The sequence below is a fragment of the Tamandua tetradactyla genome, chromosome 24, assembly GCF_023851605.1.
Source record: "Tamandua tetradactyla isolate mTamTet1 chromosome 24, mTamTet1.pri, whole genome shotgun sequence".
Taxonomy (NCBI): Eukaryota; Metazoa; Chordata; class Mammalia; order Pilosa; family Myrmecophagidae; genus Tamandua; species Tamandua tetradactyla.
The window spans coordinates 1,276,717-1,295,221 of record NC_135350.1 but is presented as its reverse complement, the minus strand read 5'-3'; the positions used below and the strand labels follow the sequence as shown (position 1 = coordinate 1,295,221).

At 37.4% G+C, this 18,505-nt stretch overlaps 1 protein-coding gene across 4 annotated transcripts in view; it reads right to left on the bottom strand.

Moving 5' to 3' along the window:
- Nucleotides 1-18,505, bottom strand: part of PDE5A (phosphodiesterase 5A) — a 153,719-nt gene that overhangs the window by 69,506 nt on the left and 65,708 nt on the right. For all 4 annotated transcript variants that reach the window (XM_077142429.1, XM_077142428.1, XM_077142431.1 and 1 more), the window contains 4 exons: nt 16,501-16,572; nt 8,310-8,399; nt 5,874-6,011; nt 3,694-3,761 (listed from right to left, as the gene is read on the bottom strand). In XM_077142429.1, the coding sequence (XP_076998544.1) occupies nt 3,694-3,761; nt 5,874-6,011; nt 8,310-8,399; nt 16,501-16,572 (368 nt within the window). The remainder of the gene's footprint in view (nt 1-3,693; nt 3,762-5,873; nt 6,012-8,309; nt 8,400-16,500; nt 16,573-18,505) is intronic.

Below are 18,505 nucleotides of genomic sequence, written 5' to 3'. Positions count from 1 at the left end.
TCATTCCTTTATGATCCAAGAAAGTGTTGTGTATGATTTCAATCTTTTTAAATTTGTTAAGACTTGCTTTGTGACCCAGCATATGGTCTATCTTTGAGAATGATCCATGAGCACTTGAGAAAAAGGTGTATCCTGCTGTTGTGGGATGTAATGTCCTATAAATGTCTGTTAAGTCTAGCTCATTTATAGTAATATTCAGATTCTCTGTTTCTTTATTGATCCTCTGTCTAGATGTTCTGTCCATTGATGAGAGTGGTGAATTGAAGTCTCCAACTATTATGGTATATGTGTCTGTTTCCCTTTTCAGTGTTTGCAGTGTATTCCTCACGTATTTTGGGGCATTCTGATTCGGTGCGTAAATATTTATGATTGTTATGTCTTCTTGTTTAATTGTTCCTTTTATTAGTATATAGTGTCCTTCTTTGTCTCTTTTAACTGTTTTACATTTGAAGTCTAATTTGTTGGATATTAGTATAGCCACTCCTGCTCTTTTCTGGTTGCTATTTGCATGAAATATCTTTTCCCAACCTTTCACTTTCAACCTATGTTTATCTTTGGGTCTAAGATGTGTTTCCTGTAGACAGCATATAGAAGGATCCTGTTTTTTAATCCATTCTGCCAATCTATGTCTTTTGATTGGGGAATTCAGTCCATTAACATTTAGAGTTATTACTGTTTGGATAATATTTTCCTCTAACATTTTGCCTTTTGTATTATATATATCATATCTGATTTTCTTTCTTTCTACACTCTTCTCCATACCTCTCTCTTCTGTCTTTTTGTATCTGACTCTAGTGCTCCCTTTAGTATTTCTTGCAGAGCTGGTCTCTTGGTCACAAATTCTCTCAGTGACTTTTTGTCTGAGAATGTTTTAATTTCTCCCTCATTTTTGAAGGACAATTTTGCTGGATATAGGAGTCTTGGTTGGCAGTTTTTCTCTTTTAGTAATTTAAATATATCATCCCACTGTCTTCTAGCTTCCATGGTTTCTGCTGAGAAATCTACACATAGTCTTATTGGGTTTCCCTGGTATGTGATGGATTGTTTTTCTCTTGCTGCTTTCAAGATCCTCTCTTTCTCTTTGACCTCTGACATTCTAACTAGTAAGTGTCTTGGAGAACGCCTATTTGGGTCTAATCCTTTGGGGTGCGCTGCACTTCTTGGATCTGTAATTTTAGGTCTTTCATAAGAGTTGGGAAATTTTCAGTGATAATTTCTTCCGTTAGTTTTTCTCCTCCTTTTCCCTTCTCTTCTCCTTCTGGGACACCCACAACACGTATATTTGTGCGGTTTATATTGTCCTTGAGTTCCCTGATACCCTGTTCAAATTTTTCCATTCTTTTCCCGATAGATTCTGTTTCTTTTTGGAATTCAGATGTTCCATCCTCCAAATCACTAATTCTATCTTCTGTCTCTTTAAATCTATCATTGTAGGTATCCATTGTTTTTTCCATCTTTTCTACTTTATTCTTCACTTCCATAAGTTCTGTTATTTGTTTTTTCAGTTTTTCTATTTCTTCTTTATGTTCAGCCCATGTCCTCTTCATGTCCTCCCTCAATTTATCGATTTCATTTTTGAAGAGGTTTTCCATTTCTGTTCGTATATTCAGCATTAGTTGTCTCAGCTCTTGTATCTCATTTGAACTATTGGTTTGTTCCTTTGACTGGGCCATATTCTCAATCTTCTAAGCGTGGACCGTTATCTTCTGCTGCTGGCGTCTGGGCATTTAGTCAGATTTCCCTGGGTGTCGGACCCAACAAGGTTGTAAGATTTTTCTGTGAAATCTCTGGGTTCTGTTTTTCTTATCCTGCCCAGTAGGTGGCGCTCGTGGCACACGTTTGTCTCAAGTGTTTGGAATGGATGCCCCCGGTTACCGATCTCCGTGGCCTGGGGATTTCCGATCCAATTCTCTCCGTTGGTTCAGGGGCCGCGCGCAGTGGGGGCATCAGCCGCCGTGGCTTGAGGGGACCCTGTGGCTGGTCTCCAGCCGCAGCAGGCCCAGGGAATTCGCCACCAGACCAGGATGTCGCCCGCGGGGGAGGGGCGTCGGTCACCGGCCGCCGCCGCCTGGGGAATTCCCCACCGGACCAGGAAGCTGCCCGCGGGGGGGGGGGGGGGGCATCGCGGCTTGGATAGCCCTCTGATCCGAGACTCGTATCCGGACCAGGAAGCCGCCCGCAAAAGTGGGGTGCCGGCCCCCTCGGCTTGGGAAACTTGCCTCTCCGAGACTCTCAGCCGGCCCGGGAAGGAGGGAGGGAGTAGCTCCGACCACCGCAGCTGCCGCTGCTCGGGAAATCGCATGCCGCTCGGGGATCTCACCGCAGCCGAGTCTCGCAGTCAGACTAGCCAGTCCAGACTGGGGTACACTGTGTGTCCATTCCCTGCCGTAGCCCCGGGAGCTGTTCTGCACTGTTTCAGTTCACCTAGTAGTTGCTTTGAGGAGGAGGAATTAAGACGCACGTACCTTACTAAGCCGCCATCTTGGAACCTCTGCATTGTATTTTTAACAAGAATCTACTGAAGATTAAAATATTGCATTTGGCTGTTAAATCTATGAGAATAGTCCCTTCATCCATTTTTTTTTTGAAGATGCTAACTTTTTAAACAGATCAATGGAATGTTCTATAGTTTAGACAATGTACAGAGGCTGGTTTTTTTTTTAAGAATTACTACCTTTAGTAATGAAAGAATTTAGTTACAGAGGACTGAACTAACTGCAACATCATTCACTACATAAAATAATTCTCAGATACAGGTCAACTCTAGTGAAAAAAATCTAGCACATTAAAATCGAATAAAGTTAAAATAATTTTCTATTTCCATGATAGTACAAGCCTTTTGGACACAATATCTATAGTCTTATTTGGAGCTGCAATCATCAATGAACTCAGAAGTATAATAATCTGCAACAAATGAACAACACAATAAACAGCACTACACCCCAAAATTCCTAACACTTTATCATGGTAAGTTTACATTCTTTAGAAAATCCTATTACTTAAGCCAACAATACTAGTTTTTTTGCCAAGGGTGAAAATATGATAAAAAACATTTGGTAAGCTAACTTCTTCACAATTCTTCAAAATGTACCTATAATATGGATGCAACATCTGTAACTGCCATCGTATAAATACTTTGTATTGTATGTGACTGATAACCAAAAAATAAACAAAAATTTTAAAATAATGAAACATTAAAAATAACTGCAGTGAAAAGCTGATTTGAGTTCAGCCATAGCATATTGGTATTGGTATTGGTAGGATCAGGACAACAGGCTTCCTTTTATTTAGTTAAATCCCCATGGCTGAGTCCAAAACAGAACAGACTCCCGGAAAAGTGTGTTCAGAAGCCTATCAAGTAAGTTTCCAGTGAGTTTCCAATAAGCAATGAAAAATATATAACTGAAATATACCACTGGTGGGTCTTAAATGAATCAGTTCATGGAAAATACAGTGCAGAGAGTTATATTACCGAAACATCATTCAACACATAAAATAATTCTTAGGTACAACAATTGTAGTGTAAAAAACTCTAGAACTTTAATATCAAATAGTGTTCTCACAAATAAAACTATTTGTGGGAGAAAAAAGTGCCTGTAGCTTACAAGTCTTAAATCAAACTGGTCATGAAACAACAGTTTATTCAGTACTATAAATCTGTGGTTAAAACATACAAAGAATAAGTTATTTCACCTTGTTAAAGTATCAGATGGCTTTTCTAATTCTTCACATCCCATGTGAAACACACTAGAAAAAGAATCCTGAAAACAGAGCAACACACAAACTGAGAAATTAGTTTGACAGAGTTTAAAATTGTCTCAATACGGATTTCCATGTCTGTGGAACTGATCAAAGACAACAATTCTTGTAGCATATTTTACTTACCTTCAGTCTAAACTGACCGGGCACTCATTTCACAACACCCTCAAAGTTGCTTCCCATTATAAAAGCCTTATTCAAATTTTTCCTGATACTCGCTTGCAGGAATGCTTATTTGAGTACCATTTGGTTTTTTTTTTCCTACCAAGTGTTGACAGATATATTAGATTCAAAATTTCTCGATGCCTATTTTTAAATCCTCAATTGTTGATGTCTGTACATATGTGCTGTTGCTAGATTCCAGGTGAAGAATGTCTTTTTAAAAAGACATATCACTCAGTAACATTTTATGGGATCATTAAAATAATGTGACGATTTCAGAAACACAGAGAAATACTTTTGACATTAAAAAAGCAGAATGCACAGTTGCATCCATGCTATGTTTACAAATGAATAAGGAAGAACTGGAAGGAATCAAAGTTAAAAACAAAAAGCACTGATATTAGTTCAGGTGAAGGAAGAACTGAGTACAGTTTTTCTGGCGTACATTTTTATTTTTTCTCGTGATGCTGAAATATTTTTAGTCAACAAATAATTGAAATATAAATGAAGACATCAAGTTGCTTGATTCCTTTTCTAAATCTAATATTTTAGGTTAAAAAATGAACAAGATAAGCTAACAGGCCTTTTGTGGAGCTGTGTTTTAAAGCCCCACTGATCAAAATCAGTTTTAACAGTGATGTGGGTTAACTGAATAGCATGCACTGAATGTTAAACTAAAGTGATATTTCAGTTGCCTAAAAGAGGAGTGCCTCATGTATAACTTCCAAAAATTAAATGCTAAAGAACAGGATGTAGAGTAAAAATAATATGATTTCTGAACTGAATTTCAGAAGGGCAGCTGCTATCTTGTGACCATCTCTCATTTAAATACATTAAGGATTTTAAAACTAATTGAATTTATGAAATGCCATCCATGAGAATATGGATTATCTTGTAGCACTGACTTCTCATGTGCTATCCTATCAACGAGAATACTGTATTACTCAACACACCTATTTTGACACATATATGCATGTGTGTATGGGCATGTGCATGTGGGTGTGTATATACGCATATATTGGGCCATACAGTATAATCTTAATAGCTGAAACAATTAAAAATGCTACTATAAATTACACATTAAATCTCTTATTATTCTACTTGCCTCCCAAAATCCATTCAGATATCAGATGGATTCTAAGTGATCTATACATACAAGTGGTAATCCTCACCCTCTTTCCTATAAATCCACAAACAAAGAGCCTATTCTTAGGTACTTGAGGAAAAAAATGAACTGCATCAAAAAGAAACATACCAGAAGCAGTGGTTCATAGGTTGAGTAGGGAAACCGCATAAAGGAAGACTGCCTTAGAGCAGAGACTGGATTCTGATGACAACTCGAGGTGGTTGGCTTGCCTCTAAGTAACCCACACTTTATGAGAACACTCCATCTTTCCCCACACTTTACAAATCCGTAAAACCTATTTTGATATGATAGGGGCTGAAACCTATCAATCAGAACAGTTATCTATCACTAATCCATCAATTAGTTCAGTGATTTGCCACTGTCAGTAAAAGATTTGGGACTCCAGCTGTCTTTAGTGATGCTGCCTCCACTGAGCCAGGTCTTCTGGTCTCTAAACAATTTCCGGTGAAAAGATATTTTTATACCAAACCCAATCATACTGGGGTCTCCCTTTTCATGGCAATCGGGGCACCACTATTCCTGGCCATGAGACATCACCACACTGCAGTGACAGTGTATTTTTTCATCAAGACTGCAGTCATTGACAAATGGGCAAGCCCATCGTGACAGAGGGGAGAGGGTGCAGTGAAGGCACCTCCAATCTCACTTCTACCCCTTTTTCAACCAGTGCAGCTCAGACTTTAATCTGTTTACATGAATACCCACATGCAGTTTTGTTTGAGAGATGGCTCTATGGCTAAAAGGAGGTTTAAAAAATGTAAGTTTTTGTCTTTCTAAAAATAAAAAAGTCATACTCTGTACTCACGGAGCAATCTTCATCCACTATGAAAATGGTGCATTTCTGCACCTGCATGAAAGAGATAATAGTGGCAGCTATTTTCTTCAGAATTACTTCTAATGATTGTTGTTCTTCAAAAATTAAGCTAGCAAGGTCAAGCAGCACCTAGTTAAAAAAAATTGGGTTTATTATTTATTGCTTATAATTATTAAAGCAGTACGATAGTTTATACGGGTTATAAGTTGCTCATACAAGCTAGAAAGTCAGGACAACATTTGCATTAAAAAACTGAGTATGTGCCTGCTTACAAACAAAAAATGCCTATTAATCAGCCATTAGCACAGCGGGAAGATGATGGGCTCTTGAAGTCAGACTAATCAGTTTCTAATCCTGACTCCTCTTCTTGCTGCCTTTGTGAGCAAGGGCAAATTTCTTGAAAATAGGGATAATAATAGTACCGAAACTTTATAAATATCTGCTTCTGAGGAGTCAGATATTTATAAAGATATAATATAATTATAATATCTTTATAATATTTATAAAGAATTTCAAATGGTGCTGGCTACGTCACACACCCCATTATTGATATCACTGTTCTGAATTGCTGAGAACGATAGATTACAGAGCAGGGTATAAACACTGTCTGAGGCAGACAAAGTTCTAAGCATTCTTTCTGTTTTTTTTCCTGGAGTTTCACTTTCCTCTGAATTTCTAATTTCACGCAGCATTTGTGCAACGAGGGAGAAGGATGGGGATTGCAGAGAAGTTCTTGGAGGCTACAGAGATTCCTACCAGTGGCCTGAAAGATGAGAAGGACTTGTTTCAGTGATAGGGGAATGGAAAGATTTCAGACAAAAAAAGAAATGAATGAAGAGAAAGCAGCACACTGCAGGTAAGTTTTATGAGTACAGAGAATAAAAAGAGGAGAACTACAGATGAAGTTGCAGAGTTAAGCAGGGACAGGACCTGAAAAGTTCTGTATGTCTTGTGATACAGTTTGAACTTTGTCTGAGACGTGTCCATTCTCGTGGACACTGTCTGTCAGTCACCACTTGTCCATCCATATTCCAACCTCCGTTGATTTACTGAACTACCAGATTCACTGATGGGCCCTCTCTATTCTCTTTGAGGTATAGACTTAAAATTAGTTATGTCTTTATTCTTATTACTGCAAGAAGAGATGGTAAAAGGCCTGTGGCCAACCCATGACCCTCCACTGAAATATCCTAATTTTCTTCCTGCTCCACTCTTTTTTATTTTTTATTTTTTTGAGTGCTAGTAGTTTGTTTGGGCTCTCAAAGAAATACCAACAGGACTGAGGGGAAAAGAAAAGGAAGACAGTAGAACCAGTTAAAGCCTGTGAGCAGCTGGAGTTCAATCCCTTTGGGAAACTCGGAGGCCAATGTAGACCATGTGCCCCAGAGTTATCCTGTCTCTCCCTCCTCCACTCTTTAATCCAGGCTTCATTTTTAAGAACACAAGTATGACCTTTTCACTTCCCTCCTGCACTGCTTCATTCTTAAAATTTAAAGGATATCAAAGAATCACTAGACATTTTGTAAATCCTTCTCCTTAAATGAAAGTGATGAAAATATCAAAGAAAATAGAAAATTTGAAAAAAGAGTCCTATTTTGCTTTATTAGAGAGATCCAAAGAGGTATTACATCATTTACAAAAAAAAAAAAAAAAGGAAAAAGACAACAAACTGGTGCAATCAGAGAAAAAGTTCTTGGAAATTAAAAATTACTGTAAAACTTAAATTATGAAAGCAAAGATAAAGGCCAAAACAAGCCCCCCAAAACCATAAAGAACCAAAGGTCAGAATGACACAGATGCTAGTTAGAAAACCACAAAGCACCGCCTTTAAAATTCTGGGAATGTGATTTTCAGCTCAAAATTCTATACCCAACCAAACTAGTAGGCATCTTTATACATGCCAACTCAGAAAACACGTCTCACCAATAACCTTTCTTAAATAGTCATCTGAGAATATGCTGCACCAAAACAAGGGAATAACCTGAAAAAGAAGTATGGCATCTAGAAAACAGTGAAATAATTCTAAGAAAGGGAAAGAAAGAAATATAAGTTTACTATATTATTTATTATCACAAATACAACCCATAACATAACTTAAGATGGTACATGATGCAGGTAGGATAAGGGAAATGGCAAATGAGTGGTGTAAAATAGATCAATCCTCGTCTCTCAAGTCAATGAATATGGTCTAACAGTGATAAAGCAACTAAGTATGGAAAACAGGAAATAGAAATAAACTATTAGTAAGAAACAGCTAAATCATTTATCAGGTGACTGTACAATTCAAATTTTTAATCATGTTCATATATTACTTGGATGAAAAGTTTAACAATTTTTTTAAAAACCATTTCTATACTCTGTTCGGCCATCAGGAGACTTACCTGGTTTCCTTGTTCTCCAGCAGTGACGTCTCATCAGGAGACTTACCTGGTTTCTCTTGTTCTCCAGCAGTGACGTCTCATAGAGCTGTGCGTTATGGAGAACAATTCCACAAAACGCCAAATAGGCAGCAAAGTCCTAGAAACCAGATAAGAGCAGGGCTAAATAAGAACTGTCTGTAAACCTGTCTAGTTATATTGCCTGAAATACTCAAAAGTGCGCAAAAATATTTAAAGTGGAAATAAATATTTTTTTTTGTTTGTTTTTTTTTTTTATTATTAATTAAAAAAAAGAATTAACAAAACAATTAGAAATCATTTCAATCTACATGTACAATCAGTAATTCTTAATAACATCACATAGTTGCATATTCATCATTTCTTAGTACACTTGCATCGATTTAGAAAAAGAAATAAAAAGACAACAGAATAAGAATTAAAACAATAATAGAAAGAAAAAAAAACAAAAAAAAACAAAAACAAAAGACCTATACCTCACATGCAGCTTCATTCACTGTTTTAACATAATTGCATTACAATTGGGTAGTATTGTGCTGTCCATTTCTGAGTTTTTATATCCAGTCCCGTTGTACAGTCTGTATCCCTTCATCTCCAATTATCCCTTCTCTTTTTTTTTTTTTTTAATTAACGGAAAAAAAGAAATTAACCCAACATTTAGAGATCATACCATTCTACACATGCAATCATTAATTCTTAACATCATCACATAGCTGCATGATCATCATTTCTTAGTACATTTGCATTGGTTTAGAAGAACTCGCAACATAACCGAAAAAGATATAGAATGTTAATATAGAGAAAAAAATAAAAGTAATAATAGTAAAATCAAAACAAAACAACACAAAACAAAACAAAAACCTATAGCTCAGATGCAGCTTCATTCAGTGTTTTAACATGATTACTTTACAATTAGGTATTATTGTGCTGTCCATTTTTGAGTTTTTGTATCTAGTCCTTTTGCACAGTCTGTATCCCTTCAGCTTCAATTACCCATTGTCTTACCCTGTTTCTAACTCCTGCTGAACTCTGTTACCAATGACATATTTCAAGTTTATTCTCGAATGTCCGTTCACATCAGTGGGACCATACAGTACTTGTCCTTTAGTTTTTGGCTGGATTCACTCAGCATAATATTCTCTAGGTCCATCCATGTTATTACATGGTTCATAAGTTTATCTTGTCTTAAAGCTGCATAATATTCCATCGTATGTATATACCACAGTTTGTTTAGCCACTCTTCTGTTGATGGAGATTTTGGCTGTTTCCATCTCTTTGCAATTGTAAATAATGCTGCTATAAACATTGGTGTGCAAATGTCCGTTTGTGTCTTTGCCCTTAAGTCCTTTGAGTAGATACCTAGCAATGGTATTGCTGGGTCGTATGGCAATTCTATATTCAGCTTTTTGAGGAACCGCCAAACTGCCTTCCACAGTGGTTGCACCCTTTGACATTCCCACCAGCAGTGGATAAGTGTGCCTCTTTCTCCGCATCCTCTCCAGCACTTGTCATTTTCTGTTTTGTTGATAATGGCCATTCTGGTGGGTGTGAGATGATATCTCATTGTGGTTTTGATTTGCATTTCTCTAATGGCCAGGGACATTGAGCATCTCTTCATGTGCCTCTTGGCCATCCGTATTTCCTCTTCTGAGAGGTGTCTGTTCAAGTCTTTTTCCCATTTTGTAATTGGGTTGGTTGTCTTTTTGTTGTTGAGATGAACAATCTCTTTATAAATTCTGGATACTAGACCTTTATCTGATATATCATTTCCAAATATTGTCTCCCATTGTGAAGGCTGTCTTTCTACTTTCTTGATGAAGTTCTTTGATGCACAAAAGTGTTTAATTTTGAGGAGTTCCCATTTATTTATTTCCTTCTTCAGTGCTCTTGCTTTAGGTTTAAGGTCCATAAAACCGCCTCCAGTTGTAAGATCCATAAGATATCTCCCAACATTTTCCTCTAACTGTTTTATGGTCTTAGACCTAATGTTTAGATCTTTGATCCATTTTGAGTTAACTTTTGTATAGGGTGTGAGAGATGGGTCTTCTTTCATTCTTTTGCATATGGATATCCAGTTCTCTAGGCACCATTTATTGAAGAGACTGCTCTGTCCCAGGTGAGTTGGCTTGACTGCCTTATCAAAGATCAAATGTCCATAGATGAGAGGGTCTATATCTGAGCACTCTATTCGATTCCATTGGTCGATATATCTATCTTTATGCCAATACCATGCTGTTTTGACCACTGTGGCTTCATAATATGCCTTAAAGTCAGGCAGCGCGAGACCTCCAGCTTCGTTTTTTTTCCTCAAGATGTTTTTAGCAATTCGGGGCACCCTGCCCTTCCAGATAAATTTGCTTATTGGTTTTTCTATTTCTGAAAAATAAGTTGTTGGGATTTTGATTGGTATTGCATTGAATCTGTAAATCAATTTAGGTAGGATTGACATCTTAACTATATTTAGTCTTCCAATCCATGAACACGGTATGCCCTTCCATCTATTTAGGTCTTCTGTGATTTCTTTTAGCAGTTTTTTGTAGTTTTCTTTATATAGGTTTTTTGTCTCTTTAGTTAAATTTATTCCTAGGTATTTTATTCTTTTAGTTGCAATTGTGAATGGGATTCGTTTCTTGATTTCCCCCTCAGCTTGTTCCTTACTAGTGTATAGAAATGCTACAGATTTTTGAATGTTGATCTTGTAACCTGCTACTTTGCTGTACTCATTTATTAGCTCCAGTAGTTTTGTTGTGGATTTTTCCAGGTTTTCGACGTATAGTATCATATCGTCTGCAAACAGTGATAGTTTTACTTCTTCCTTTCCAATTTTGATGCCTTGTATTTCTTTTTCTTGTCTAATTGCTCTGGCTAGAACCTCCAACACAATGTTGAATAATAGTGGTGATAGTGGACATCCTTGTCTTGTTCCTGATCTTAGGGGGAAAGTTTTCAATTTTTCCCCATTGAGGATGATATTAGCTGTGGGTTTTTCATATATTCCCTCTATCATTTTAAGGAAGTTCCCTTGTATTCCTATCTTTTGAAGTGTTTTCAACAGGAAAGGATGTTGAATCTTGTCGAATGCCTTCTCTGCATCAATTGAGATGATCATGTGATTTTTCTGCTTTGATTTGTTGATATGGTGTATTACATTAATTGATTTTCTTATGTTGAACCATCCTTGCATACCTGGGATGAATCCTACTTGGTCATGATGGATAATTCTTTTAATGTGTTGTTGGATACGATTTGCTAGAATTTTATTGAGGATTTTTGCATCTGTATTCATTAGAGAGATTGGTCTGTAGTTTTCTTTTTTTGTAATATCTTTGCCTGGTTTTGGTATGAGGGTGATGTTGGCTTCATAGAATGAATTAGGTAGTTTTCCCTCCACTTCGATTTTTTTGAAGAGTTTGAAGAGAATTGGTACTAATTCTTTCTGGAACGTTTGGTAGAATTCACATGTGAAGCCATCTGGTCCTGGGCTTTTCTTTTTAGGAAGCTTTTGAATGACTAATTCAATTTCTTTACTTGTGATTGGTTTGTTGAGGTCATCTATGTCTTCTTGAGTCAAAGTTGGTTGTTCATGTCTTTCCAGGAACCCGTCCATTTCCTCTAAATTGTTGTATTTATTAGCGTAAAGTTGTTCATAGTATCCTGTTATTACCTCCTTTATTTCTGTGAGGTCAGTAGTTATGTCTCCTCTTCCATTTCTGATCTTATTTATTTGCATCCTCTCTCTTCTTCTTTTTGTCAATCTTGCTAAGGGCCCATCAATCTTATTGATTTTCTCATAGAACCAACTTCTGGCCTTATTGATTTTCTCTATTGTTTTCATGTTTTCAATTTCATTTATTTGTGCTCTAATCTTTGTTATTTCTTTCCTTTTGCTTGCTTTGGGGTTAGCTTGCTGTTCTTTCTCCAGTTCTTCCAAATGGATAGTTAATTCCTGAATTTTTGCTTTTTCTTCTTTTCTGATATAAGCATTTAGAGCAATAAATTTCCCTCTTAGCACTGCCTTTGCTGCGTCCCATAAGTTTTGATATGTTGTGTTTTCATTTTCATTCGCCTCGAGGTATTTGCTAATTTCTCTAGCAATTTCTTCTTTGACCCACTCGTTGTTTAGGAGTGTGTTGTTGAGCCTCCACGTATTTGTGAATTTTCTGGCACTCTGCCTATTATTGATTTCCAACATCATTCCTTTATGGTCCGAGAAAGTGTTGTGTAAGATTTCAATCTTTTTAAATTTGTTAAGACTTGCTTTGTGACCCAGCATATGGTCTATCTTTGAGAATGATCCATGAGCACTTGAGAAAAAGGTGTATCCTGCTGTTGTGGGATGTAATGTCCTATAAATGTCTATTAAGTCTAGTTCATTTATAGTAATATTCAGATTCTCTATTTCTTTGTTGATCCTCTGTCTAGATGTTCTGTCCCTTGATGAGAGTGGTGAGTTGAAGTCTCCAACTATTATGGTATATGAGTCTATTTCCCTTTTCAGTGTTTGCAGTATATTCCTCACGTATTTTGGGGCATTCTGATTCGGTGCGTAAATATTTATGATTGTTGTGTCTTCTTGTTTAATTGTTCCTTTTATTAGTATATAGTGTCCTTCTTTGTCTCTTTTAACTGTTTTACATTTGAAGTCTAATTTGTTGGATATTAGTATAGCCACTCCTGCTCTTTTCTGGTTGTTATTTGCATGAAATATCTTTTCCCAACCTTTCACTTTCAACCTATGTTTATCTTTGGGTCTAAGATGTGTTTCCTGTAGACAGCATATAGAAGGATCCTGTTTTTTAATCCATTCTGCCAGTCTATGTCTTTTGATTGGGGAATTCAGTCCATTGACATTTAGTGTTATTACTGTTTGGATAATATTTTCCTCTAACAGTTTGCCTTTTGTATTATATATATCATATCTGATTTTCCTTCTTTCTACACTCTTTTCCATATCTCTCTCTTCTGTCTTTTTGTATCTGACTCTAGTGCTCCCTTTAGTATTTCTTGCAGAGCTGGTCTCTTGGTCACAAATTCTTTCAGTGACTTTTTGTCTGAGAATGTTTTAATTTCTCCCTCATTTTTGAAGGATAATTTTGCTGGATATAGGAGTCTTGGTTGGCAGTTTTTCTCTTTTAGTATTTTAAATATATCATCCCACTGTCTTCTAGCTTCCATGGTTTCTGCTGAGAAATCTACACAAAGTCTTATTGGGTTTCCCTTGTATGTAATGGATTGTTTTTCTCTTGCTGCTTTCAAGATCTTCTCTTTCTCTTTGACCTCTGACATTCTAACTAGTAAGTGTCTTGGAGAACGCCTATTTGGGTCTAATCTCTTTGGGGTGCGCTGCACTTCTTGGATCTGTAATTTTAGGTCTTTCATAAGAGTTGGGAAATTTTCAGTGAAAATTTCTTCCATTAGTTTTTCTCCTCCTTTTCCCTTCTCTTCTCCTTCTGGGACACCCACAACACGTATATTTGTGCGGTTCATATTGTCCTTGAGTTCCCTGATACCCTGTTCAAATTTTTCCATTCTTTTCCCGATAGTTTCTGTTTGTTTTTGGAATTCAGATGTTCCATCCTCCAAATCACTAATTCTATCTTCTGTCTCTTTAAATCTATCATTGTAGCTATCCATTATTTTTTCTATGTTTGCTACTTTATCCTTCACTTCCATAAGTTCTGCGATTTGTTTTTTCAGTTTTTCTATTTCTTCTTTATGTTCAGCCCATGTCCTCTTCATGTCCTCCCTCAATTTATCGATTTCATTTTTGAAGAGGTTTTCCATTTCTGTTCGTATATTCAGGATTAGTTGTCTCAGCTCTTGTGTCTCATTTGAGCTATTGGTTTGTTCCTTTGACTGGGCCATATTCTCAATCTTTTGAGCGTGGACAGTTATCTTCTGCTGCTGGCGTCTGGGCATTTATTCGGATTTCTCTTGGTGTTGGACCCAGCAAGGTTGTAATATTTTTCTGTGAAATCTCTGGGTTCTGTTTTTCTTATCCTGCCCAGGAGGTGGCGCTCGTGGCACACGTTTGTCTGTGGGTCCCACCAGTAAAAGGTGCTGTGGGACCTTAAACTTTGGAAACCTCTCGCCGTCCTGGGGGTTCGCTAGCCGAAGCGGCTTGAGCCGGCCCTCGGTCCGAACGCAGGGAGGGTTGCTGGTCGCTGCAGCCAGGGAAAGAGCCCGTCCGAATTTCCTAGTCGGCCCTGGGCAACAAGCGTGGCGGGAGGGCGCCAGCGGCAGCGGCCCGCCCAAGAGAGTGCACGTTCCCCGGGAGTCACGGGTTTGGAAGGGGCCTCCCCCACCCGTCACCGTTCTCCGCGGGCTGGGGATTTCCGATCCAATTCTCTCAGTTGGTCCGGGGGCTGCGCGTGGTGTGGGCGCCAGCCGTCTTTGTTTCAGGGGACCGCCTCTCCAATTCTCCCAGCCGGCCTGGGAAGGGGGAAGGGAGTAACTCCGGCCGCTTGCCACCCCGCCCGGTAAGGCCCGCGCGCCTCGGCGATCTCACCCGAGCTGCTTCTCTCAGCCAGCCAGCCGTTCCAGGATGGGGTACGCTGTCTTTTTTATCTCTGTTGTGGCTTTGGGCGCTTTCTGTATCGTTTCTACTCCCCTAGTAGGTGTCCTGGAGAAGAAACTAAGATCCGCGCGTCTTACTAAGCCGCCATCTTCCAGGAAGTCCGGAAATAAATATTTTAAAGCCAAATGTGTAAATGTCTGTTCTGCATAAAATTCTCATATGAGGAATTAACTTAATCATTAGCAGATGAGAATTATTAACATAGTCCCCTAAGGCAATATGTTACATATAAGTTAATAAGGAGAAAGAGGAGAAAGACTAAGTCACAGAATTCTTTATCGTATTTAAAATTGCAGTTTGCTCTATGCAAAATTTGGTAAAGTTTTTGTATGTTATTAAGATGGCTCTATGTTGAGACTGTAGAAATAACATGTAACTTATTACTGGGGCAAGCGAAGGCACATACACTTGTTTAGAGAATACTGGCACTGACAGTCCTATATAAAGATGTAAACATTAGTTTAAATATGTTCTTTTTGTCCTTAGTAAACTATATTAGGGTGATGTGCTCACAGTTACATTAATCATTAATTAAAATAAATCATTAGAATGTCATACTTGATTCAAAATTCTGGATTAATTTTGCAAAGAGGTGACAGAGCCTAAAAATGTAAATCAATTCAAGAAAGGTTTGAGGTAATGAACTATAGACCAATAATGGAATATAATGCCAATCTAGCACCAGGTTTTCTCACCAAATATTCTAAGGTGTTATTAATACAATAGGAAGCTAGATGTTTATTACTCTGATTTAAAAGGTATTTGCTATCTTCTCAAGCAATTAAAATACGGAGCCCAATACAAGGACCAATCCAGCCTATAGCACTGAGACAAAAGTAACTGTCTTGTCTGAATAACTTCCAAATGCAAAAGCTCCTGCTAATTTTCAGGGGAGCAACATATACAGCAAGGGGCTTGGAACAGGAAGAATTCAGTGGCTGCACGCTATTCATATAATTCCATATTCAGTAGCATAAATAATAAGACCTCCTGACAGAACGCTGCTGTAAGCAAGTTTTAAGGGCTGCTGTCCTGGAAAGCACGTCAATTTGATGTGCAGAATGCATTCCTTCAGAGTTGGATGAGAAGAGCAATAAAACACTGCTGACGGCTACTCTTTCTGAAGCTGAATTCACATCATGAAGCCTGAATTCACACCTTGGCGCCCCACCGTCTGTACAGAGCTTATAAAACATTCTGAAATTTGCTTCACTGGGCGGCAATTCCAATTTTCAGGCAATCTGGAGTGCTGAATTTGGAACTGTGCTCTTGGGGGTTTTACTCAAAGCTCAATTCCTTAGAGCAGTGATGAAAAGTAAATGTGACAGATAAAATACCAGCAGTTACCCTCTGCAGGGCCCAACATACACACAGCCCAGTGAAGGGTCAACTTCACCATGAGGAGGGAATTGGGGATTTTTTTTCTCATGCAACCACGACTGAACCATGACTGAACACCAAGGTACTCACAAGTCAGGCCAGCGCTGTTTCCAGCCAAAGGAAAGAGGCACTTTCAAACAATTCATATCATTTTTAACCATAAAGATTTTCACGATCAACAATTTTAGCAACAGCTAATTCTAACACTATAAAGAGAAAGCACCATCCTTAAATCGATATCATACCCAACGAAGGTTTCACGTACCTTCTCATCTTTTTCAGTGAAGGTCCCACCATTTCCAGATTTCTTGTTGATAGCTTGAGCTACACCGACTACCTAAAATAAGAAGAGAAAAGCGGTAAGTTTTTCATTGTTTTCCTAATAAGAGACTAAATGTTTTTAACTTCTTGAGGCTCAAACAATATTTGATTCTGTAATTTCATCATGCATATTTAATGAAACTATTGGCAATCATATTTTAACTGAACAGTTTGCACAGTATTTGAAAAACATAAAATTATTACTACATTTCAAATAAAATATATAACATGAACATTTTATATTGACATTAAGACAATTTATTTCAAAAGGGCTAATTTTTTCTCTTCCTAAAAATGAAACAGGGCCCAGCAGCCAATCACAGAGGTACAATTGTAGGGATGTAGTGTGAAAACTCCAACTTGAAACTCCCATCCTTGAAAATTATTCTACTTTCAGTAGACTTATTATGGAGGAAAGAGGCTATAATACAATCAAAGAAGGAATTAATTGGTTGAGACTTACTTCAAATGGATCAGAAGGTGTCTGAGAAACAATCTTCTGTACTTGCAGAAAACTAAACACAGTCTGTAAGTATCTTAAGTTTGCACAAAAGATTTATCATGATTTTAAGTAGTCTTTCAATTCTCTGTTTGAAAATCTATTTTACTTACCTCTGTAGTCACAACTTCAGTTTGAGATATTTCCTTAGTTTTATAAAGGCCTTCCAACTTACTTTGACTCTTCTTTCCTACAGATAAATTCTATTCCTCCCTTCTTTCTGCAATTTAATGTCAGCAGAAAAAAGCTATTATCTCCTGATTGTATGATTTCACTTTAGGTAAATGAAGCCCTTAGTTTTCTACAGATGGTTTATCCTTGCCTTCAGAGCTCTCAGTGCACTCTAGTCCCTTAGCTTTAAGAAAAAGATATAAAATCCTCCTCTACGACAGCAGAACAAGGAAAGGGAAAATACATTTCTTGTCTGATTTGGTGTTTTGGCTTTCTGAATGTCTTTCTTTCTCCTTTTTTCCCTAAAATAAGTTAAGGGATGTTCATTTTAAAAAGTAGAATTATCCAATTACCAGTATCTTTTTATTGCCCTTAGTTGATCTCTCCTTATTCTTTGTACATTCTTCAGCTCCTGAAAATGGCAAATGGATTTCAATATGCTGCAATCTCAATGACGAAATGTCTCATAGAGCTGCTATCTAATGTAAAAAAAGATGTATGGATAATGGCTAGGCATGTTCACTTGAAATATACTTGCTAGGAACTTCCTGAGAATTACAGGATTTTAATAGCCAGTATGAATTGTTCATAATTCATTCATTCAACAAACACTGAAGTGCCTAATACACAGCCAATAATGATAAAAACAGGAGAATTCCACTCAGAATCAAGTATGGGTGGCACATAAACATAAATTTATACCATAGCAGTAGAGTGTAATTGGTTTTAGGTATCTACAACAGCTATCCACAAACAGCTAGGAGCCCAGAAAGGAGTCACTGAGGACGGGTGAGAAAGACAACTTCTCAGAAACAGACATTTGAATTTTTATTTGCCTTGAGTTCATGGTGTTATAAAAGACCAATGCTTAAATCTTCTTCTTAAGGAAGATGAGTTTAAAACAGATACGGAGACTGTTACATAAAATTTCTCAGATACTTAAACAGTAAAAACAAATAAACACACAAAAACATGCATTCACGTGCTATTTAAATCTGGAGCTGGGTGAGTCTGGGTTCAAAGCAAGCAAATAAGGAGACAGTTCCTAGCTGCTTAAAAATATAAAGGAACAAAAAGTCAGCTGCCTATTAAATAATGAATAATCAAATTATTTGAACGTTTTAGTCCATCATTATATCAACATAAACTGACAGTTAGACAAGCTATCTTCAAAGTTATTTTCAAAGCCTTGAAATTGTTTTCTGAACAATTTTCTGCTTTCTGAAATCGTGGCTAGTATAAGTGATCATGTTTGTTAGTTGAGGTCATTAGAGTCCCT